Below are 24,091 nucleotides of genomic sequence, written 5' to 3' on the forward strand. Positions count from 1 at the left end.
ATCCAATGTTTGTCCAACTTGAACCATCTCTTATAGTTCTTTAGTCGGTTAGCATGCCAAAGATAATCATTTTTCTGATTCAATCTATTAAATTGACATGTTCAAAATGCATGCTTTGTTAAAAATGCACATGATTGGCATGTGATTCTCACATGCATTTAGGACACATGTTAGTTTAACCAATTGAGTTAGAAGAATTGTTAGTTTAATAGATTTTTTTTTTTTTTTTTTTTGCTCTTTTTTCTTCCATTCCAATAAACCTCCGCTTTGTGTTTCTGGAAGACAAGGTGCCGTTGTCGCATCTTTGTCAGGCAAAGGCGATTTGTTTGCGTAAGACGAGGTCACAAAGACATGTCTTTGTCATGCAAGGACGTAGACGATTCATCAGACAATGACGAACACAAAGACATTTCATCTTCATCACATGTTTGTCTTCGACAATGCTATTAGGAACCACCTTAAACTGACAAATAATATATCTGAGTAGGAACTAATTGCTTGTGATGCCAAAGAATGGCACCTTGATGAATAATGAGCATCGAGCTATCACTTTTTCCCTCATTATTGTCCGGCATATCATCATCACACAAACAGCATCACAAAAGCTACAGTAACACACCACTTTGGGATTTAGTTGCTTGGTCTTTCAGGTATTAATGCCGTAGTTCCACCCAGAAAATTAAAAAGGACAACAGAAAATGTGATTTGCAAACAAATTTTACAATCCAATCAGTGCGCATTCAATCATTGATGAATGTTAAACATGGCATTCAGTGCTACCAAATCTACAAACACCGTTGAAAAAAGGTTTGCCCCACATACCCGCCGGCCATAGCCCTTCTCACGTTAGCTTCAAACATCTTTGGGTTATCTCTCAACACTGCAGCTGCATCATGATTAAGGGGATCCTCAGAATTTGGTTCCTGCACGCAGAATTGAAAGAAAAACATTCAGATATCAGATGGAAACAAATTAAAATAGATCTATAAACCAAAGCATCAAGTAATACCGTGAACAGATGATACAGTCCATAGATGATAGTGTTTATATTAAGGACAGGTTTCCAATCTTCCCGTAAGATGTTGAGGCAGACATTGCCTTCCAAGTCAATGTTCGGATGGTAGAGCTGCAAGTGGGACATTCTATCGATGAAGCCACCATACCATATGAACCAATAAAAATAACATAATAGAAATCAACAATACAGAACAGGACAAATAAACTACATAGAATGAGCAGGTCCACCTTGGTTTTGCACTTGACTTTTGGTGCCTCGTGTGGATAGATGGGAGAAACTTGGAAGGAGAACATAAATGTGCCACCTCTGTAACAACAGATGGAAGAGAATATTTGTCACAAAATCGAATTTTGCTTCAAAATAAATGCTCTTCTTTGAATAAATTCTGAAGACAACAGTTAGAAAAATTCCTTACAGATAATATCCGTCATCAGGTCGAATGGAAACCTCAAAGTTCATCAGGTCATCCTTGCCATTAGGAAATGACATGACACACGATTTTGGTAGATTCAGCTCAGAGATATCTGAAAGAGGTGAAATACCTAATGCGTCAGAAGAAACCCCTACGGTGAATAAGATGGCGAGGAAGACAAAGTAATTCCCCATGAGAAGGATTTTGTAGAAACGTAAGCCTCTAAAAGAAAAGAAAAATAAAAAGGGCCCATAAATTTATTGTGCCATAATTTTCTAGTTTCTGAAACATAGGGTTCTAAAAGAAAGCCAGTCGTGGAAATTTAGGAAGCAACACCTTCTCCGTGAATTCAAAGCAAAATGATGAAAATGATACCACCAACAATAGAGAAAATATTCCTGTTGGCCACAACTATCAACCAAGGGCCATGCTTCAAACATGATTAAATTTGTCCTCTGCCCCTATAACCCACCTAATTAAACCATAATAGCACCAAGCAGCAACTTTTGCAATCAACAAGATTGAGAAATTCAATTGTCATTCCATCTCTCAAGACCCCGTCTTCAATCTCAAACTACCCTAACCTGATCTCCCCTTTATTCGATCTGGAGCTAACTTTAAAAATGACGACCTCATCAAGAAATCAGGAGCTGATCCACTCCATAAGGATGTCAGTCATAAATTTCAGCATTGCCACAAACAATTGTTATTTAAACACCACAGACATGAAAAGTGTGAACCCTCAATGGGCATAAATTGTGAGGTATCTTATTTGAAGATTTCAGCCCACTACGTACATCTAACCATGACACAATCCTAACAATTTTCAATGCCCTATCAATCTAGATGGTACTTCCGACTCAATATTTTCACATGATATTACATGAACAGATCCTTCAAAACCCTTCCCTAGAAGCTTAAAAGGATTCTAAGATAGTCTTGACCATTTAATATAACTGCCCATCAAGACAAACAAGAAGTAAATGGACTTTGGTTAAAAGTAATGATGTAAATTCTATTTGCAATCCAACACCTAGTATTAAAGAACAAAATGAAATAGAAAGGTCCTTAAATCTACTAATTTCCTAACCGCAACAGATAGCTCAATCAGTTGAAGAGCACACATTATGAAGCGGAGGTTACTAATTCGACTCTCTTCTTCACCCTCCCCTTGGGACAAGTACTTAAATTATATATATATATATATATATATTTTACCATTAAAAAATTAAAACCCTAAATTGTAAATCCGATTAGACATGTAATCTTATTTTCTTTTATTGCTATGTGTTTGTTTATGTAGATGAACTTTATTGGACTATAATATTATTTTGATTGTATATTACACTAAGAAGTTGGGTTGTGTTTATTAATTATGGTTATGGTTAATTGGATATTGATTGTCATAAATCTAATTGCGAATAAGTATAATTGATATAATTTATACTTAATAAGATATGAAATGGTGTTAATCAAGTCATACCAAGTCATTGGATCAATTTAACTCATTTATATTAAACAGGTCAAAACGGGTTGAAATGGGTCATGTTTAGGTCAACCCAACATTATATGTTTATTAAACGAGTTGTGCTAGTCAAGTTGGGTCACCTGTTTATTTAAACAGTTCGTGTCAAGGTCGATGGGTTTGACCCGTTTAATGAAATGAGTCGGGTTCAAGTTGACCCATATAATAGTATACCTATAGCTTGACAAGACACGAACCCAACCCATGAACTCGAATTGCCACCCCTGCCTTCAAGTCTTCAACGAATTATATTAGTTAGAAAACCCAAATTTTGGTTTGACAAAATAGACTTCAACTCATAAAAATGGATGCACTTGCATACAACTTGTTTATAGCCATTGAGAAGTACCAATTCTCAATGGCTATAAACTATTAAACTTCCCACTGAATCCTAATACAATTCAAACTTCCTTCACCCAAAAGAATAGCCGAAGTTACTGAAGAAACCGTCTAACTAATGCAATCCATCTCATTCCAGTTCTTCCTCCGCTCCCTGCATCTTAAAATCACTATATCTCCTCTTACCAAAGTGACTTATGTTGTTTCAAAAACTCTCCAAAAACCAAAAAGCTGATACATTAACAGTAGTTACAACAGAGTAAGAAATAGATTGACATAAGAAAACTGAGATTTAACAAAAAAAGGTACATCACTAAATAGAAGAAATAGGTTGATAAGAAAACTCAGATTTAACGAAAAAAGGTGCATCACTAAATAGAAGTGAGGAACCTTTATGAAGACGCAATTCTCCAGCAGTTTGCTTCTTTGTAGGTACTCCACCATTTGCATTTCCAGCAAGTTCTCTCTGCTTTTCCTTTACTTTAAATAACCTAATCATATTCCTACAAAAAAGAATTAAGATATCTTAACCTGCAATAAGTGTTACTGTACTTCACAAAAGATAGGATGCATCAACATCCTTGAAAAATATTAGTTGATGACAATTACATCCGTCACAAAGCAATGTAACAACAAGTTAACTCTCAAAATGCAAACATCAGTCCATATAAGATCCTTTTTAACCAGCCAATAAACAAAACTCTTCTCTAAATTTTCTGATGCAGCAATTCTTTCTCCAGTTAACCAAGAAGTGGACTGTCATCCATGAATTCAGCTGAAGAAGATTACATTGCAATAATGCTATGGCAGATTTCATATCAAACCCTTGTGAAACAAAACATAAGATCACATGAGAATAATAAAATGGGACCAAAGTGTGCAACAACAAGCATTTGACATCTAGCACGAGTACAGAAAAACCTAATTTCCATGCTTTCAACTATACATAAATAATTATTTTCCCTTTCCAGCTTAGAAATTTACTCTCTTAATTTCTTTGTTCTAAAAATAAAAATAAATTCCTTCACCGTTTAGAACATCATAAACTTGTAGCAGGAACTATCTTTTTTTATTTGCAAAGATATTCTCAGTTTAGCTCTCCTGTCAATCATACAAGCAATAAGATACTTAAAACAACTTCATAACAGCTTAAGCACGTTCATTAGCACCCTAAAATACATGCACCCATTTCAGATTAGTACAAGAAACTATGAAAAAGAATTGTCTTTGTTTAGTAGATATAAGCTCTATGTAAATAGGTTTTAGAATTTTCGATAACCGTTTTATAGGTCCTGATGAAGTAGAAAACGGTTTTATAATGATGCGATCCACCCGTAAAATTGCACAATTTAAAATATAATCCAAGTCTAAACCAATAAATTTCTCTAGTTTCCTGTACCGGGATGGTAAGGACCAACTAATTCTAATACATGTAATGCCATAAATCAACGATGAACGAAGATTACGTGTTGCTACTTATCATGAATTCAAAAAGAATTTAGCAAAGAACCCCAGAAATGGTCCTGATAACACAAATTAGTTAAGCCTAATTCCCAATCAAGTAAACCTCGTATTTGCATAACTAGAAATATGAAGTCACGCCAAACCCCAGGTTTTTCTTTTCCCAAATAAGGTGAATAACCTGAAAAATCTGAATCGAGTTTGGTGGGAAATCTACAGTGAAATCGGATACAAAAAGGAAAGCGTTATTGCAAAATCACAGAATACCGAGGGTTCTATATGAAGCAAACCTGCTCGATGAAAAGCTGCAGAGAGAAAACACGGAGTTATCTGACCGAGGCGCGAGAAAGGTCAGGATGGGTTGGCAACAGAGGACACCAGGTGGACCTTGCAATCAGAGTTGTAAGCGGCTCTGCCTGGTTTACTGGGATAGAATATAATGTATATAATGTACCCGCAACGTTGCTTCTTTTTTACGCCGAGGATTGGCATATGGAAAAACTGGTGTGGATAGGAAGGACATGGGGTCTGAGCCGAGTGGGCCTTTTGGGCTAGGCAGCGCTCTGTCAAGATTCGTGCTCATCATGGCTGTAGTGGTACCATTGTACAAAATGGGCCCACGTCTGCTATTCGCTATCCGCTGAATGAGAATGCACGGATTTTGGCCATAACCCTAGCCAGGTATATAATTGCGACTACAAAACCAACGTCGAAACAATATTTTTATTCTGCCTACCAACCATCTACTATATATATATATATATATTAACAACGTAATTGTTTACCACCTAGCGACTGCCTACTATATATATATATATATATATATATATATAAATATAAATAAAGGCACAAGGTTTGATTTTGATATTTTTCCTTCAATGCAAGCAAAATCATCACCGAAATAAACCCCTTTTTTCAATAAATGAATTAATTACAAGGAAGAAAAAAGTTATTTTTTATGACTTATTGACACATGCCAGCAGTAATTGAAGTCTTGTCAACTACCAAAAAAAAATATGACATCCTTCAATCACATACTGAAACTAATAAGAAAATTGTAAAAATGTTGCTATAGGTGAGAATTACTCAATTAGAAGAAAACGGCTCGGATTCTTTTTCAATTCCAGACAAAAGGGAATAGAAATAAATATCTTTTTTTTTTTTTCTTTCAAAATCGATATGATAGCATTATTACTGTAATCAGATTCATTTCCATATTTTCTTAAATACTTCCAAACAAGGTGTGTTAATTTTCCTTTCCTTTTCTCTCTACACATCCAAAGTAAACAATCCTTTCACCCTCTTCATTTGGATTTCCCATCCATTGCCATTCTTTAATGAAATCCTAAATACATAGTGAGACATTCAAGCTATTGCTTCAAAAGGTACATTATTTATTGCTGCCACTGATAATCATAAAAAACTTAATAAGGTTGCCAAGTATATACATCATACAACCATCTGAAAGGCAGTAGATTCTACATGGATTACATAACCAGTAATCTCTCTCTCTCTCTCTCTCTCTCGTGCCAGACACATAACTAATACTCGAATAACAACTTGACAAGTAATTGGTAAAGATAATATTCTTCTCTGTCCGAAGCTGATGGCAGACACCAGCAGCAACAGCTACTGCCACTCCCAAACCTGCAAGCACCAAGCAACTTTAGATGTCTGATCTCAACTCATTGAGAATCCAGAAGACTTATTTCTATTGATATAATATTGTTAAACATTGTTGAAGAAATTCCACTCTAGCAGAGCAGTGATTGATCAACCCATCTATCATTCTCAATCAGACTGCCTCTTTATCATCTTTGTTTAAGTTCTACATCTTTGTAAAGAGAAATGCTAAATGCATTCCTAAGTCCACACTTCTAAGTACATATTCCCTGACTAGGCTGTAAGAATCACCATTGGAAACAAAATTCAATGGTAATTTTCATTGCCACGTTAGGGACTTTGCACTTGAAAGTGTAAACTTGGGAATGCATATACCATTTCTCCTTTGTAAATGCTTATACCTCATTAATTAGCTCTTGAAATGGAGTGCATGGTGAAACTGTTAAAGTATTCATTAAATGATTAAGTTTACATCTTTCTATTAGCTTAAGCTTTTGGAACAAGTGGTAATTTAATATGGTATCAAAGTCAAAGGTCCTAAGTTCGAACCTTGACTCCATCATTTATTCCCTATTTCAATTAAGTATATATTCCACATATTATGTCTCACCTATTAAATGAGAGTTTTCACACATTTTTCTTGATAAAAGGGAGTGTTAAAGTATTCATTAAATGATTAAATTTACCTCTTCTTATCGGCTTAAGCTAACCATGGGCTTTGGCAATTCTTCTGCAACCAAAATATAGAAGAGCCCCATGACTCCTGTATGCTGTTGGGTGCTACTGTAATTAGACTCCAGAATTAGAGTCTCCCCATCATTTATTTTGATAGAGCCTGGTCGAGGATAACAAGTGGACATTCCTACAATATAGCCAGCCTCATTTCCTGCTTCCTTTCCTTTTCCATAGGTTGGTATTGAAGAACATATAACCCGTCCATCCTGAAACACCACACACAAACACATAAGCAAGAGAAGCTGTTATATATCAAACTCCTCATTCTATGATATTTGACATGAAGATATCTACATAATTTCAACAAATGTGTGGAGGAAAAAAAATTCTGAAAGGGAGAGGAACCATAAAACTTTGACAAAGAAGGGACAAAATACAAACCATGATGCAGTCCTTAGCCTAGCCTAGATACGAACACAAACATTCTGTCATCAAGCATATATATATATATATATATTTTACATTTGGTTTCCACAAAACTTTGACAAAGAAGGGACAAAATACAAACCATGATGCAGTCCTTAGCCTAGATACGAACACAAACATTCTGTCATCAAGCATATATATATATATATATATATATATATATATATATATTTTACATTTGGTTTCCACTACAATTGCAATAAAAGGAATGTTGCTGTGATAGGCATACAGCTAATTTGTTGATGATTTGACAATAAATGAGGACTCAAAAGTACTAGACAAATAAAATGTTTGTGAAATGTAAACTGGTTTTGCTTGTGAGAGTTGACAACTCCTGATGCGTCTCAGTAGAAGATCCATCATATCAGGTTGGTAAAAAGGTAATGTTAGAATAATAATTAAATTATTAAATTCACCGTTTTCTATCAACTTAAACTTTTAGGACAAGTAGTAATTTAACATAGTATTAGAGCAAAAGTTCTTGAGTTCAAACCTTGTCTCCGTAATTTACTTTCAAATTTAATTAAATATTCTACATGTTGGGTCTCAGTTATTAAAGGAGAGTTTGACCCTACATATGAAGAAAATTATTAAAATATTAATTAAATGATTAAATTTACCATTTCCTATCAGTTTAATCTTTTGGGATAAATGGCGATTTAACATGTATGTTCTACAATATGCCACAACAGATTGTGATTGACATAGCAGATAGCAGAGGAAATAATCAATGTTGAACGCATATACTACAAACAGAAGAAGTACTGCGAAAATCACCTCTCCATAAAGAGCTGAACCAATACCCCCTGAATGTTGATGGGCAACACCATAGATGACAGAACCACCAGTTGGCATAGTGAGGATTGTCCTTTTCGTGTCAGTGCACCCATTACCAGCCATACCAGATGCACTACAAGATTCAACTCGGTATTCAACCTGAACCAAAGAAATGGACTGAATTAACAAAAAAATGCCAACAATGCAACAGAATATGGCTGTTTGGAATTTAAATTTCACATTTGTAACAGTTTTTGTTTCTTGCAACTTATGATACTCTTAAGATTTACCGATTGCTACTACATAAATAATTGAGCACTAAACATTACCTGGCTCCAAAAAAATAAAAACCAGAGTTTCTTGGACAAGCAAATCAGCCTTTACACAGAATCACTAGTACGAGATTTTCAAAAACAGAAGACCGGTGGACATGCAGCTATAAGTAAAATCTTTTCATAAGCACACAAGTAAACCTCACCCAGAAGAAAGTATAGGCAAAAGAAAAGAGGACAAGATTTTTTTTTTTTTGGTGGGGGGGAAACATCACCCATACAAGTCTATAAGCTTCTCTTGCTCTATCACGCAGAATATTGTTCTTGACACAGAAATCTAAAAATATATACAGGAAATAAGTTTTATCCAATAGGACTTAGACCTATTCCAGGGGTTTAAAAGACCTCATCACAACCCATCAGACAAGGATTCTTTTAATTCCAAGTTTTTAAATCTCATTTCCACTTTCATATCTATTGTTTGGAAATGTGTGTGTGCTGTGTGCATCTGAGACAGAGAGATCAGTAATTAAGAGTCAATTTTATATCGATGAATTAGTAGACTATAATATAATCCTAGAAAGTTCACTTACATGGCATTCATGTTCTGCATTTTGTCCTGTTGAATTCTCCAATCTTTTCCAAGTATCAGTGACATCAAGTATATAAATCTTAACAGGCACTATAAAATCATCCCAATCAAGCCACTTCATTGTATATCTCATGTAAAGGCTTCTCTTGGCACCCTCGAAGCCTTCTCTCACTCTGCAATGTGTATCATCATAGCAACATGACAAACCTCCTATATAGTCCGGCCTCAATGGCTGGCCACGCTGATCCTTTGTAACATTATATAGATCACACCTGCATTCAGTGCATCCCAACCTATCTTCCACCCCCCGTGTATCAATTGCATGGACATTAAGCATCCACCTCTCCTCATACCCAGCAGGAATATCTGCAGGATTGCCAACCTCTATTCCAAAAGGATCTGGAACATCTGTTAGTGTTCCTCGTGTTTCAGATCCAAGGCCATAATACTGTCCAAGAGAATTCTTCTGACATATTCCGCTGTTCCTCACAACAATAAGATCATGTTCTGGATTCGTTGTATCTGTACGTTGATAATACCTTGCAAGGACCCAGTGATGGAGATAAGTTTCATGAAGAGGGACAGAGCGCCCTGCTTCATCAACCACTTCGGCGTTGAAACCCTTGAGAGCAATATGACCTGTTGGCCAGTCAATATTGTAGTAATATTTGTCCACCACAGATCCTGGCCCCAGCACAAACTTAGGGGATAGAAAAGCAGCAGATTTCATTTTAGGATATCCATTTTTCCGGATAGCTTGTGAACAAGGTATGCTTAATGCCACCAGTAGGATTACAAATGGAACTCGAAAAGAGTGTAGCATTTTTTCTGCCAAAACCATTGAATTCTCAGTCAAGCTCAATAATAATTTCTATAAAGGAGTGAAACCCACACATGTAAAACAAAAACTAGACACAAGCTTAACAATTTGAAAGAGAGAGCATAAAGGACTAAAACAACTTGCTTGCGTTTGACTTGGCAATAAACGTGTCCTCCTTACAGTGTTTCGAGACATGTTATGTGCAATTTTGTAATTCGCAGCACATTCACAAGCAAAATATGAACATAGAAGAAGAAGAGGATACACAATCTTACCAAAAAGGTATTAGGATTTCTAATCCTAAAACTACTGGGATTCCAACATATTTGAACATAAATTTTGGGGAAACTCCAAGACAGAAGGAAATTACAGAGATATAAGAAAGGGTAAGGGAAGAAACTATCAATATTGGAAGAGATGACAAAGAAATGAGCACGAAATTGCTTGGTTAGCTCACAAGGCCATAGAGAGAAAACTAAACTGATAAATTGAAATGGGCAATCCGTAAATGAATGTTATCATGCTAAAAAAAGTGAAATCTTGATACCAAAATTACATAATACACATGGGTAATTTTGAAATCCATAAAAAACCCAAAAAGTGGAATCAAGATGTGAAGTCTTTCCTCTCTCTCTCTCTCTCTCTTGATTTTTGTTTTGAAATTGACAAAACTACAAACTGGAATTCGTTCACAGGAAAAAAAAGCAAAAGAACAGTTGAGATAAAGCACAAGAAAAGGCTATCCCTTTGTTTTGAACCAATTCCCGCTCTTAAAATAAATAAATAAACTACACAAGATTGAACAGAGAATCAGAAAGTGGTCCTTATTACAGGAAAACCAAAACTTTAACCGGATTGGATAGGCGCACCATCCCATCTGATGTTGGCTGCATACTCATCAAATAATAGAACACCATATATAATTAACAGTGTCTACTTTTACAGGCAAAAACAGAGAAAAACAGTTTTCATCTTGAAAAAGATAGCAGACAATTAACAGATAAAAAGAAAAGGGCAAAAGAGAAAGAATACCAAAAGTGGGCGAGGAACTGCTGGTCACAGCGGGACGAGAACTTAATTTGATGAGTATGGAGAACGTATGGAGCTGCGAAGTTCAAGTTTTGAAGACAAGTATATAGTATGGCTTTATGGGGCTATGGCTGTGGATGACACAGGCGTGTTTGACATTTGTATAATTGAATTTGGATGTAGTAATTGATGAGGCCACTGCTTACGTCAAATGGAGTAATTGCCTAAGCTATGACGCGTACCTTTCGTGAAACTTACTAAAAAAAAAAAAGATTATGATATAAAAGAGGTAACTTTCGACTTTCGACAAAACAAAACTCTCCCTTTTAGCAATTTAGACCCCCCAAAAAAAACGTATAAAACGTATTAAAACCAAAACAATATTTGTTTTGTCTTTACAAGCATAACTTTAGGAATAGGAATATAGGATGCCAAATAACTCAAATCAGTTTGACGGTGACTTGCATACAATTGATCACAAGTCGTTGTTGAAATAGTAAGCGTACGTGGAAGCGCATTTTCCTCGAGGGGACAAACGAAATTAAACAACCCATAAGGATTAGGCTACCACGTGTTAATCACTGCCGACACCGGAACAGACGAGTCAGCTAAATCGACGACACATTTTGGCCGAAAGTAAATGAATGTTCGGACCATATTGTTGTTTTTTATTAGGTTCTCACGCTCTCTATTCTCCATCGTAACCCTTTTGTAAATTCAATTAAAAACGTTTGAAGCACAATACTTATTATATAGAAACATAAATGAGTATTGTATCTTATATATTTATAATCTATATATATTAATATATTTTTATTATGTTGCGATTTTATTGGCTTGACATGACACGCTACCGAATTTTTTAAGTTAATGGATGAAATTTGATTATACAAAATAAATTGTTTTTTTTTATAACACGGAAACATTTGAGTTCATTTTAATACCATCAATAACTAATTGTAAATCATGTAAAGGGTTAAATACCAAATACCCCCTTGGGGTTTGGTAACTTTATTTTTACCCCCTGAATTTTGATAAAAGGCCCAAATTAATTTATCGGATTGGATTGACCGGATTTAGGCGACCCGTTAAGATGAGCCGTCCGGATGTTAATGGCATTATTTTTTTTAATTAAAAAAGTAAAAAAAAAAAAAAAAAAAAAAACAATTGCCACCACCCCCATCCTGCATGCAAAATGGGGGTGGCTGGGAAAACTCCCTTTGGGGGTGGCTGGAAACACCCCATGGAGCCTGAAGTGTTGTTTAAACCTAGAACCATGGAGCCACCAGGTGGGTAGGGGTGGCCCATTCATCCGGGCTATAGGGGTGGCCATGATAAGGGTGGCACAAACCACAAATGGCCCAGTGGGTGGCGATGTTTGTTTTCAGTTTCTTTTTTTTAAAAAAATTTAAAAATATATATATCCTTTTTTAAATTTTTTAAAATCAACTAACTATATTCTTGCGTGTTGGCGTGCAGTTTGGTGGGCGATGTCGATTAACGGTCAATGCCGGATGGATAGGCTGAAATTAAATTTAGCATCAGCTACGGGGAGACTCACGTGATAAAAATGAAACCCTAGGGGGAAAAAAATAAAGTTAAAAAACCCTAGAGGGGTTTGGAGTATTTAACCCTCATGTAAAACACTTTCCAACTTAATGATTTTTCTTTTCCATAAAATAAAAAAAATGATTATAATGTTATTAAAAATATTATTTTAATAAAGTAAGTAAATAAAGTTTTAGGGAGCGAGATGGATGAGATTTTTAAAAAGTGGGAAGTTAAAATAGATAAATTAAATTTTTAGCTAAAATTATGAGAAACTTTATCTAGTGAGATGTAAGGATACATTTGAACGATTCTTCAACTATAATTTGGGTAATTTTTTATGGTTATTTGGTCAAAATCTAAATTTATATAATATTTTTATTTAATAATTATAATAATTATATAAAAGTTATGGAACCCCAAGAGAAATAAAAAATCGAATGATGATTTTCATATTAGAAAAAATGCATTTACTTCTTTTAAATTATCACACAATATGCAATGATTCGTTCAAAGTTTTAATTTTGCACACTTTCCTTATAAGTCGATTTTAAATTGTGAGTTTTACTCAATATTTACATAATTGGGTACGATAAACAACTATCACATCAAGTATGAGATCGAATTGATTGCTACTTTGACAAATGATAAGTTGGATTAAGCATGATAATAAATCATTAGAATAAAACTATATTAAAAAAAAAAATATATATATATATATATTAAGGGTGCGTTTGGAATTGTGATTTCGTAAAAATAATATGTATTTTTAAAAGATATCGCAAAATGTAAAATGTTTGGCAGTACGATTTAAAAAACACTTAATTTAAAATAGAAAATAAAACAAAACAAAAAAATTGATTTCTATAAGCATGCTATATATAGTGCTTATTTGAAAAAGCGCGAATTTAAATCAAAATCACGATTTCACATAATAAATATTTGATAAAAAAAAAAAGGTACATTTAACATGTTTTACCAAACGCTTTTTCCATTTTAAAAAGTTGCAATTTCAAAAACGCAATTTTTAAAATCGCAATCCCAACCAGACCCTAAATCGATGTTAATAGAGTGTGCTCTATATGAACATCCGATGCAGAACACAACCGCAAAGGAAGGGGGGTCGAGACTGGAGGGATCCAAATCCCCTCCAATTGGTGGGATAATTGGAGATTCTCCAATTGTGAATTTGGGCCATTCAATTTCATCAAACGCTCTATAGAATGCCACGTGTCCCACTACAAATTAAATCATAAAATATTATTTAAATTTTAAAAAGAAAATAAAAATAAAAATAATAAAAGAAAAACAAAAAAAATGGGGTGGTTGATCACCCCAAAGGGAGTGGTCGGCCACCCTAGTTGAGCCTAAGAATGGCTTCCACCTCAGCTGAGCCTAGGCGTGGCTTCGGCCACCCCAAGGGCCAAAAAAAAATTAATTATTATTATTTTTTTTTTTTTGATTTGGCCCTTAGGGGTAGATTGGCCACCCCAAAGGGCTAAACCCATTATTTTCTTAAAATGGGTTTGGCCCTTGAGGGTGACCGATCCACCTTCAAGGGTCATGGGGTGGCTGAATGGCCAATAAATAAATAAATAAAATAAAAATTGGCCCTGGAGTGGCTGAATCACCCCCAATTGGGGTGACCGGCCACCCTATTTTTTAAAATTATTTTATTTTAGTTTTTATAATTTTTATTTTATTTTTAAATTTAAGTAATATTTTATTATTTAATTTGTAGTGGGACACATGACATTTTACAGAACATTGGATAAAATTAAACGGCCTAGATTCACAATTAGAAAATCTTCAATTATCGGGGATCGGATCTAGACCGGAGAGGGTGCACTTGACGGATTAGGATCCCCAGCAATAGCTAGGGAGTTGCCCATCAATTTTTTTGAAATCCTGACCATTGAATTTCATCCAATGATATACAAGTTGCCACGTGTCCTTTTAATTAAAAAAATAATATTTTATTATTTAAATTTTAAAAACAAATATAAAACAAAATAATAATAATAAAAAAAAAAGTAAGAAAAAGACATGGGGTGGCTCCAAGGGCCAAACTCAAAAAAAAAAAAAAATTGTTTTTAAAATTTTTGGGCTTGGCCCAAACCACCTCTAGGGCTATGGGTCACCTCCTATATTTTTTTCTTTTTTTTTTTAATTTATTTTTAATATTTAAATAATAAAAATATTATTTTTTTAATTAATGAAACACGTAACAATTTATAAATCCTCAAGCTTTAAAAAAAATTGATGAAAAATTCTCTAAGTATTGTTGGGATGCCGATCCGCACTGAACTCAAAACACGATACAAATTTGTAAAAGCAAAATTGCAACGTGTCTTGGAATTGTCCCCATTAAAAAAGAAGAAAAAAAAGGTCTTTGCTCGACACATGAACCACCTCTTATCAACCCACGTGCACTTTGTCAAACTTTCAAACAAAGGTAAGGGAAGGAAAGGACCGAAAGGCACATGTCTTTTACAGAGAAAAACAAAAAAACGAAAGGCACGTGGGAATGCAATTACACTACGCCATTACATCTCTTTAAATTTTAATTATTGATGTTGTGTCCAAGAATTTTGGGTATTTTTCTAATATTTACTTGTCACTACATAAAAGTATGTTTATTCTTTTTGATTTATTAATTATGTTCTCTCATAATCAAAAAATAAATTGATTATACACAACAATGATATGATCAAATAATTATATGTTTTAAAATTTAAACGGCAATTATTTATTTATTTTGTTATTTATATTTTTAATTCATTTTTTGTTCGAACTCCATCTTTTAATTGTGTTCCCTGTAAACTAAAACTCTAGTACTTGTGAAACATGACCATATGTGGACACCATTATTTCATGGCAGCCAATTTTGAGGAAAACGATCACTTTTCGGTTTTATTGAGAAAATTTATTTTCTCGGGCTACACACAGTCTGGAGGTCTACAAACATGGACGTGGACAGCTACTCTACAGCGTATGGAGCCATAATTGACGCCTTGTTTGCCAATGTCCATGTAACGGTACTATTTCAGGGCCGATACTGTAGCTTGTTTATAGGATCGGAATAAGTGTTTAATTGGTTTTATTGAAAAATGTTTTTTTTGGAGAAAAATAAAAATATATATTTTATATGAAAAAATATAAAAAATTTGTTTTGTAGTGATTTTTTTTTATTTAAATAATAATAATAAAAATTATTGATGTGATATAAAAAATAAAGATGTTGGAATTAATTTTGAGGTGAAATTTTTTTTTTTTTTTTGGAATTGAGAGAGACCCTAAAACAGTACCGTTTCAGGCCATTGTCAAACACACCCGACGAGTTTGGCGTTCTCAGAGGTTGCCTTCATATGTCACTCAGACAAATCAAAGTTTTCATTTCCCTTTCAGTTTTCCTTAATAACGCCGTCTTCTTTTTCATTTTTGTTTCTTCTTCTTCTTCTTCTTGTTTTCGTCGCCGATGACGCCGAGTTTGATTGAAGATGTAGACCGCCGGTACTCCGGTAATTCCGGAGAAAAGCTTTTGAAATTACCGTTAACTACATATAACAAGTTAACAATAATTAACAATTTTATTTTATTTTATTTGTTTGAGATAATAAGCTGAGTCATCCCGCATCTACCTAATTAATTGCTCTTAGAAAAGATTAGGCAGATGTCTGATGTCTAAAAAGAAAAAGACATTTGTATCTTGCCCACAACCTCACGAGCTGCCCGCAAACATAATCCTAGTACTCCGCAATTGAACGTCGCGTGTAAATAGATTAAGATCAACGGTACTTGGTTGGCCCCGATTGTCCGAATGGAAATCGGCCGTCCGTTCTGACTAATTTTTTAACATCAATTGAGAAACAAGGCCAGACCTTGGATGAGGAGCCCAACACCTTGTATTTCTTGTGGGGAAAAAATGAAAGTAATCATCGGACACCACGGCGACATATGGTTGGCAAGGGTGAGATTTCAATAAGTGCCAATCATCTAAAAAGCTCATCTAATCCAATATCCTATCTTTTTTGTTTCTTTATCCTCTGTGGGTTGGCTGGTTGGTCTAAAGTGCAGTCATCCCTTTCCCACTCTCTTCTTAAATTCCCTTGTTTCAATGCGTCGTGAATATACAAATTGGCTTCGGCTGGCTGGCGACGACTACTACTACACATTGTTAAAGTCCAGTCACCAGGAAACATCACTGAAGTTGGGTGTTCCAATTATGTCAAGACATCAGGCGCAATAGCAATACCAATAGATAGTGGGGCTGGTCCCAAAATCAACTTCATCTTCCTTCTTCTTTTTCTCTCTCTCAGCTAAGATTCCAAAACCTATCTCTCTTTTTGTGTGTCTTTCTCTGTCAAGAGTTCGAGAAACATGAGTTGTGTGAATCTGAGTACATGGGTCCAAACCTGTTCTATGTTCAACCAAGCAGGCAGATCCAGATCCATGTCCACCCCATCTTTCCAAATCCTCCACCCTCTGAAAAACATACCCATTTCGTTCATACCCCCAAAACGACGACGATCCATCTCGTCTGTCTCCGTCTCTGCGGTGCTCACCAAGGAAGACACTCTCAGAGAAGAAGAAGAATCAGAATCAGAGGCAAGGACTTTCAATTTTAAGACATACATGCTCCAGAAAGCCAATTCCGTCAACCAAGCCCTCGACGCCGCCGTTTCGCTTAAGGACCCCCGCAAGATCCACGAGGCCATGCGCTACTCCCTCCTGGCCGGCGGCAAGCGGGTACGCCCCATGCTCTGCATCGCCGCCTGCGAGCTCGTCGGTGGAACCGAGTCAATTGCCATGCCCGCCGCTTGCTCCGTTGAGATGATCCACACCATGTCTCTGATCCACGACGATCTTCCTTGCATGGACAACGACGATCTCCGCCGAGGGAAGCCCACCAACCACAAGGTATTCGGCGAGGACGTCGCGGTTCTCGCCGGCGACGCGCTCCTAGCCTTCTCTTTCGAGCACATCGCTGTGTCCACGGAGGGCGTACCGCCGGCGAGGATTCTCCGCGCGATTGGGGAGCTAGCAAGGTCGATTGGGGCCGAAGGACTCGTTGCTGGCCAAGTGGTTGATATATGTTCTGAGGGACTTTCTGATGTTGGGTTGGAGCACCTTGAGTTCATTCATCTGCACAAAACGGCGGCGTTGCTGGAAGGGGCTGTGGTACTAGGAGCGATTCTGGGAGGTGGGTCTAATGAGGAGGTTGAGAAGCTGAGGAATTTCGCAAGGTATATTGGGCTGCTGTTTCAGGTGGTGGACGATATTCTTGATGTGACAAAATCGTCGCAGGAATTGGGGAAGACCGCCGGGAAGGACCTGGTGGCTGATAAGGTTACGTATCCGAAGCTAATGGGTGTTGAGAAATCGAGGGAATTTGCTGAAAAATTGAACAAGGATGCGCAGGACCAGCTCGCTGGGTTTGATGCGGAGAAGGCAGCGCCCTTGATTGCTTTGGCAAATTACATTGCTCACAGGCAAAACTAGTGTGATGTGTGTCTGTGAGACCTGATTGTTCTAGTGAAATAGGTAAATTAAAAAAAATTTATAAGCAAAGCTAGCTTGCTTGTTATGTTTGAGGAAAGGCTGAGAGATTTGCAGGTGAGCTTGTATTAAATCTAGGAATATTCTTCTATAGCCATGAATACATGCTATACTTGATTTTTGGTTTCAACTTTCTCGGTTGAATATGCAAGACATGGCTAGCTCTTTTCCTTGCTAGTTTTAGAATCTGGAAGATGTGTCTAATGAGAGTAATGATACATTTTCTCACCAAATCCCAATTGACGGATTTGTCACTCTCACATTTACTTTTGGTCCTTCAGATTTCTAATAAAGATATGGCGATCTCTTTCAAGTTATTGGAATTCCCTTGAGCAATTAATCATACGTGAAACCTGCAACCTTTTACCCTCGACATAAATTCATCATTGATGGAAAAGTTGCTCAGAAGATAGTCTGGTAAGCAGTCTGCATTCCTTGACATAAATTCATCATTGATGATTTTTTTTTTTTTGTCCCCCTTTCCCTTCAATTTCTTTTGGGCTCCAGCTATAGCCGGCCGTGCATCTCCGAGTGGCAGCCTAGATTGATTGTTTAAACTTGACTGCTCTCCTAGTCTTCATCTTTTCTAATTTAATCCAGGTCAATAGACACGCGTTTAGCAAAAAGCAGATGGGACTTCGAGAAATGTGACTTGTCTGCTTTTTTTTTTCCCTCACTAAACATCCATCACAAGAAACAGGCTTTCATTGCGTTGTCCATTCATGGCTAGGAGGCAGATAAGAAAAAGGGTTCTTTGATCCATTTTGTTTCAAGAAAAGATGAAGTTAAGCGTAAAAAAACAAATAGCGCCGTTGCCGGGGATCGAACCCGGGTCACCCGCGTGACAGGCGGGAATACTCACCACTATACTACAACGACTTGATGAGAAGTTATCGTTTCAGTATATATTTCTAGGGAATTTGCCTACCGCCACTTTTACCATATTTTATGAATTTAAAATTTAATTGGAATTAAGGTGGCAATTTTACAAATCATATAAAAAATTATTGGCTCTAATTGAAAACTAATGAGAATTCAGTTGCAAATATAAACCAAAAATATCATGTTACCAATCATGAAACTACCTATTTGGCAATCAGATAAGATAATTGAACTAAAATCTTTTCCTTTTTGGTAAGTTAAATTAAAACTTAAATTTTTAGGTCATGAAACACTCCCTCAAAATTTAAAAACTACCGTTTATCGATTTTGATTTTTTTCAATTACTTTTTGTCCCTTGGTGGTAGCAAAAAATCAAAAATATTTTGATTTAACAGAAAAATCTAATGGAAAGAGTTAATTAAAAAGAATCAAAAAGATTAATACACTAAATTAAAAGTTTTTAAACTTTAAAAAGGCAAATACTTGCAATTTGAGGAGCAAGAGATGAATTAAAGAGTGACCTGTAAAAAGCCGAGATCCAACTCCTTTGCCAAAGAGTGACTTCCTGAGTACGAAAGAGTGAATAGAGCAAAATGAGTCATTAGCAGAAACATCTTCCACGTTTCCTTCACTCCCGCGTCCTGTGCTTATTTATCCCTCTTGACATCATTGTCCTCGGCTTCCGTCTTCAGACACGGCCTTGTCTAGGCGCGAGTGAGACACAAGAAAAGTTCAACCTGAGGCAGCGTTCAAACACGAAACTGTGTAGTATAAGCGCTGTTGACTGCATTGCTTAGTCCTCGGTACCATTTTCCTTCGCCTTCTCTCACTTTTTCATTTCCTATACTTTCCAACCCATCATCTAATTGCTTTTAGAAACCTGTCATTTTCTTGATACTTTTGTCTTGATTCCAGTCATTATTTTAATTCATGGGTATCTTTCTGTGATTGTCATTTCTCGTTTTGTTCAAGATTACTGTACTACCCACTCAGGTTCACGAAGAGCTCAGCTTTTGGAGAGGATCAGTGGGGTTTGGCTTGAATTTTGTCTCTGTGGAGGGCTGAAGTGGGAGAAAAAACCGTCTAGTTCTTGTCATTCCAGGTACCCAACACTCTTCAGATAGAGGGCTAGCATGATTTACCCGTAAATTTGACATTTTGATTTTTGGGTTTTGCATTTATTCTCCTTTGTATCTAGCTTGTGTCGCTAGGCGAAGAATAAGCTTTTGGGTTCTCAAATCTTAGCCAAAGTTTAGACATTTGGGTCTTTTATTGTTCCTTGGGCTCCGAATCTTACAGCTTTAGCTGAATTGTGTTAAATTTTCGAGTGTCTTTTCTTTGGATATTACGACCTGATGAGTTGAATCACTTGTTGAAAAACCTATATACGACTCCAAACGACACCAATAAGGGGGTTGAATAGGTGTATGCAAATAATACGCAGAATTAAAAATTAAACAGTCATACAACCAAAATCTGTAGAACAATAGATCACAGAGACACAAATATTTTGGTTACGAAGAGGAAACCATTTAGAGAACTCTCTAAAATGTAAAACCTCTCCGGGGCAGCTAAACCAAGGAAAACAATCAACTATAAAAGAAGTTCACACTTACAAAACCTTTGCAATTAACACTTCCTTGCATAAGACAAGCGACCCACTTGACTTCTACCGCAGTAGCCCTTTCCAGAACATCTGGCACAATCCTTCTACTTGATCTCTTTTACCGGAACTCCAGTAGACTTCAGTTGTATATGATCTGTGATGAAGACACAACCTTTAACTCTAAGAGAGACTAACCCTAACACTAAATATCTTAAACGCTCTCTTAGCACATGGAATTCTTATGTGGAATTCCTTACAATTTCGTGCATAACAGCTCTCTATATATAGACTATAAGAAAACCTAGTACTAGTTGAAATGGGAAGAAAAACTAGTTCTAGTTGGAATAGGATTCATCCAAATTTTCTTTCTTATCTTGCGAGATGATTTTGGCATAGCTAACTTTCGAATTTTTAAAATCTTATTTCACAAAGATTTGTATAATTTTGTGTTAGCTTTCCAATGCCGCTGGTTTCACCTCAATCCGATTCTTGAGCCGAAAGTTATGGTCCGAACCGAAAGTTATGGTCCGAATACTGATACATGTGCAGGATACGAAATTTAATCAAATCCTATTTTAACTCTAATTAAAGAATTTCGATTTGATTAAACATAACCATATCATATAGGTCTTTTATTATGATTGGTTAAGCTTAACCACATCTTCTATGTTTTCTCTTGACACAATACCTCGTATATATGCACTGCTGACAGGATTGCAGATGAATGTATTTTGTCACTGAATTTGGCAATTCAAAACCCAACACTTGTGCTTTGCTTAGATTTGAAATTGATTCAATCAAATTGAAGTGAAAAAAGAAATCATGTATTTGATAATTTACCTTACAACAAAATAACCGTTTTTGGATAGTGAAGATGCACTTATAAAGCTTAGGTTTGTCTCATTATTGGCTGCAAATTCTTCAGGGATGGGAGGAATATGTAGCAAGAACCAATTCAGTGAATTCACGGCCGATATGAGCTGCTATGAGGTGGCGTGTGCACTCGAAGAGCACACAAACTGCGTCATCAGCTCGTTTGCGGCAGGGGTTAATGAGCCTGGGTCCGTTTCTTTTGATGCAATCAGAGAGATCAACAAATGTCTGCTTGAAATGCACCAGGACGGGGCCAATTTCAATCTGAAGTGTAAGGAAGATATATGGAGAAATCAAGAATTGTTCTCATTTGTGGAGGATTATTTTGCCAATAGTCTCAAGACATTGGAATTCTGTATAGCCCTGGAGAACTGCCTGAAGCACACACGTGATAAACAGTTGAAAATTAAACTTGCTGTCGAGCATTTTGAGAAAGAAGTAGAAGATGGGGTCGATGGGGTAAAGCATGTGAAGACATTGGAAGAATTAAGGAAATATAAGGCTGCTGGAGACCCTTTTACTGAGGAGTTTTTTGTACTGTTTAAATCGGTTTATGAACAGCATGAATTGATGTGGAAAAAATTGCAGGTTAGGAAGAGCGAGCTAGATAAGAAATTGAAATCTATAAAGACGTTCAGCAGAGTGTTGAATGTCATTTTCGCTGCTGCTTTAGTTTATGTGTTGGTTTTCTCGGTGGTGGCGGCCACCATTGCAATTCCACCCCCTGTAGTAGCTTTGATTGGTGCATTGACAGCTCGATTGGATTCTGCGGTAAAATGGTGTAGCTCACTTTGGACTCCATATGAGGATGATCTGAAAAGACGAAGGGAGGTAATCCGCGCAATGAAGGGTGGCACTCGAATTACAATAACGGATTTGAGTAACATCGAGGCACTTGCCAACAAATTGGATATTGAAATTAAGTCAATTCTGTACTTTGCTGATTTTGCTCTTCGTGAAGAGGATGCACTGAAGCTTGCTATAGATGAGATCAAGAAGCTGGATGTGTTTATGAGAACTATTCATCAGTTAAGTGAGGCGGCTGATAGGTGTGGCCAGGATATAAGGCACGAGAGGACCATAGTTTTGAGAACAATGTTCAGCCGTGAAAATATCTGAAAACCCTTTGTTATGTTGTTCTGAAAACTCTTGTCATGTTCGTGTTTATGTGAATCAACACCTTGAGTTAATTACGTTTTTACAACAGCACATGAGTCGGATTTTTATATTAGCATTGTAATTGGAATGGATGACAGAATGAAATGGAGATTTTAAGGATTATTTCCTTTATTAGAGATGAGACTTCTCTAGGGTTTGGTGAGACTCCAGTGCCGTCTTCTTTCTGTTGTATTTTTCCCTTAATTGTAAATTGCTGTCCCATTAGGCTTGTTCTGCGTCAGAGAGGGAGAAATGTTGTAATAATTAGCAGATGTACTAACTACATTTCTCTGTTTCTTAGCTGCCAAAACATGATTATGCGCTCCTGAAGTTGACTTTTGCTCAATCAATTTGAGTTGGTGAAAAGGATAATACCAGATTTACATAGCAGCAAGGGCAATGAGTACACTGTTATTTTCTGAACAGGGTAAAGCAGAAGCAATCAGATTGCCATAGTAGTTCTTTTTGTTGCACTGCAGTTGCCTTATTACCTTCTCTCCTATCTGTTGTAAAATTCTCCTATCTGTTGTAAAATTAAATGGATGGTACAAAAATTCTTATTGATGCTAAATAATATTAATCCAAACAATTAACAATAAAATAAATATAATACAATAAATAAAAAATAGAGTAAGGAAAAATCTCACAAAGCTATAGAATCACACAAGAGCGTTGTCCTTAAAGGTTGATTTTGTGCTTCCCGGAGTGTATAACTCGGTGCGATTGGATCTCTTGACACGCAACCTCCCAGGATTAGACTATAGCGTCTACCTTCGTTAAGGACGCACTTCCAAGTAACGAAGATCAAATGAACAACCCTTTGATCAAAGAAGATGAGGGACAAACCCAAAAAAGGAAGAAAGAGCAAAATATAGCTCAAGGCTTATGAAAATAAAATTTGTTGGAAGAAGAAATATGTTTGTACGATACTTTTCTTTTGGAGTCAAAGAAGTGATACATGGAGCTAGTAGGTGGGCTCAATTTATAAAAGAAATTGAGCTCCTTGCTTTTACTACCATTAATAACCAACGGTCAAAAGGTAATACAAGAGCAATTTTTCCTCTTAAATCCAACGGTTAAAAGGCAACGAAAAAGGAGTTTTTTTTCTTCTCTTAAAGCCATTGGTTAAAATGCAACAGCTATATAATCCATTTATTTAAGACAACGGTCAACAAAAAAAATCAAACGGTCAACAAACAAAATCAAACGGTCAATCAAGGCTTTATATATATTGAAGACAAATGGTTTTTAATATAAAAACCAACGGTAAAAAAAAACATTAAAACCAGCAATTAAAAATAGTTTGTAAAAGATATTTATTCCCCAACAACTATATATCTGATTTTTCCATAATAAAAACTCATGAATGGATTTTATTGTCAAATGGTCAAAAAATTAATAGGTAAATAAAAACAAATATTTGTAACATCACAACA

The 24,091-nt window shown here is 36.0% G+C and overlaps 4 protein-coding genes and 1 non-coding gene across 6 annotated transcripts; 2 read left to right on the forward strand and 3 right to left on the reverse strand.

Annotated features, from left to right (window-relative positions):
• Positions 1-606: 606 nt before the first annotated feature.
• LOC132186236 (NEDD8-conjugating enzyme Ubc12-like) lies at positions 607-5,252 on the reverse strand. The gene is made up of 6 exons (XM_059600098.1): positions 5,046-5,252; positions 3,685-3,797; positions 1,434-1,542; positions 1,246-1,324; positions 1,010-1,126; positions 607-923 (listed from the first exon to the last, which is right to left on the reverse strand). The coding sequence occupies exons 2-6, from the start codon at positions 3,791-3,793 to the stop codon at positions 786-788; spliced, it is 552 nt and encodes a 183-aa protein (XP_059456081.1). The 5' UTR covers positions 3,794-3,797; positions 5,046-5,252; the 3' UTR covers positions 607-785.
• An 874-nt stretch (positions 5,253-6,126) lies between these two features.
• Positions 6,127-11,163, reverse strand: LOC132188270 (uncharacterized). The gene is made up of 5 exons (XM_059602691.1): positions 11,033-11,163; positions 9,182-10,008; positions 8,317-8,475; positions 7,065-7,319; positions 6,127-6,402 (listed from the first exon to the last, which is right to left on the reverse strand). The coding sequence occupies exons 2-4, from the start codon at positions 10,001-10,003 to the stop codon at positions 7,071-7,073; spliced, it is 1,230 nt and encodes a 409-aa protein (XP_059458674.1). The 5' UTR covers positions 10,004-10,008; positions 11,033-11,163; the 3' UTR covers positions 6,127-6,402; positions 7,065-7,070.
• Positions 11,164-16,565: 5,402 nt separating this feature from the next.
• LOC132188335 (geranylgeranyl pyrophosphate synthase, chloroplastic-like) lies at positions 16,566-18,322 on the forward strand. Its single transcript, XM_059602756.1, has one exon. It carries the CDS (start codon positions 16,958-16,960, stop codon positions 18,077-18,079), a length of 1,122 nt encoding a protein of 373 aa, XP_059458739.1. The 5' UTR covers positions 16,566-16,957; the 3' UTR covers positions 18,080-18,322.
• A 621-nt stretch (positions 18,323-18,943) lies between these two features.
• Positions 18,944-19,015, reverse strand: TRNAD-GUC (transfer RNA aspartic acid (anticodon GUC)). Its single transcript has one exon. It is a non-coding gene; the product is annotated as a tRNA-Asp (tRNA).
• Positions 19,016-19,631: 616 nt separating this feature from the next.
• On the forward strand, positions 19,632-23,088 carry LOC132188245 (UPF0496 protein At2g18630-like). Of its 2 annotated transcripts, none has more exons than XM_059602661.1 (3): positions 19,632-19,821; positions 19,991-20,120; positions 21,550-23,088. In XM_059602661.1, the coding sequence occupies exon 3, from the start codon at positions 21,552-21,554 to the stop codon at positions 22,614-22,616; it is 1,065 nt and encodes a 354-aa protein (XP_059458644.1). In that variant the 5' UTR covers positions 19,632-19,821; positions 19,991-20,120; positions 21,550-21,551; the 3' UTR covers positions 22,617-23,088. The 2 variants fall into 2 exon arrangements, with proteins under 2 accessions (XP_059458644.1, XP_059458645.1); XM_059602662.1 differs by having other exon boundaries at positions 20,012-20,120.
• The last annotated feature ends 1,003 nt before the right edge of the window (positions 23,089-24,091 follow it).

The sequence above is a fragment of the Corylus avellana genome, chromosome ca7, assembly GCF_901000735.1.
Source record: "Corylus avellana chromosome ca7, CavTom2PMs-1.0".
In the NCBI taxonomy this organism is placed as follows: domain Eukaryota; kingdom Viridiplantae; phylum Streptophyta; class Magnoliopsida; order Fagales; family Betulaceae; genus Corylus; species Corylus avellana.

Excerpts from the sequence above, each read along its gene's own strand:
- LOC132186236 (XM_059600098.1), bottom strand. The coding sequence starts at position 3,793 with ATGATTAGGTTATTTAAAGTAAAGGAAAAGCAGAGAGAACTTGCTGGA. Across the intron at positions 1,543-3,684 it reads AGAATTGCGTCTTCATAAAG|ATATCTCTGAGCTGAATCTA; the intron begins GTTCCTCACTTC and ends CACCTCTTTCAG. Across the intron at positions 924-1,009 it reads GACTGTATCATCTGTTCACG|GAACCAAATTCTGAGGATCC; the intron begins GTATTACTTGAT and ends TTCTGCGTGCAG.
- LOC132188270 (XM_059602691.1), bottom strand. The coding sequence starts at position 10,003 with ATGCTACACTCTTTTCGAGTTCCATTTGTAATCCTACTGGTGGCATTA. Across the intron at positions 8,476-9,181 it reads ATGCAGAACATGAATGCCAT|GTTGAATACCGAGTTGAATC; the intron begins GTAAGTGAACTT and ends TCTTTGGTTCAG. Across the intron at positions 7,320-8,316 it reads GTTCAGCTCTTTATGGAGAG|GATGGACGGGTTATATGTTC; the intron begins GTGATTTTCGCA and ends GTGGTGTTTCAG.
- LOC132188335 (XM_059602756.1), top strand. The coding sequence starts at position 16,958 with ATGAGTTGTGTGAATCTGAGTACATGGGTCCAAACCTGTTCTATGTTC.
- LOC132188245 (XM_059602661.1), top strand. The coding sequence starts at position 21,552 with ATGGGAGGAATATGTAGCAAGAACCAATTCAGTGAATTCACGGCCGAT.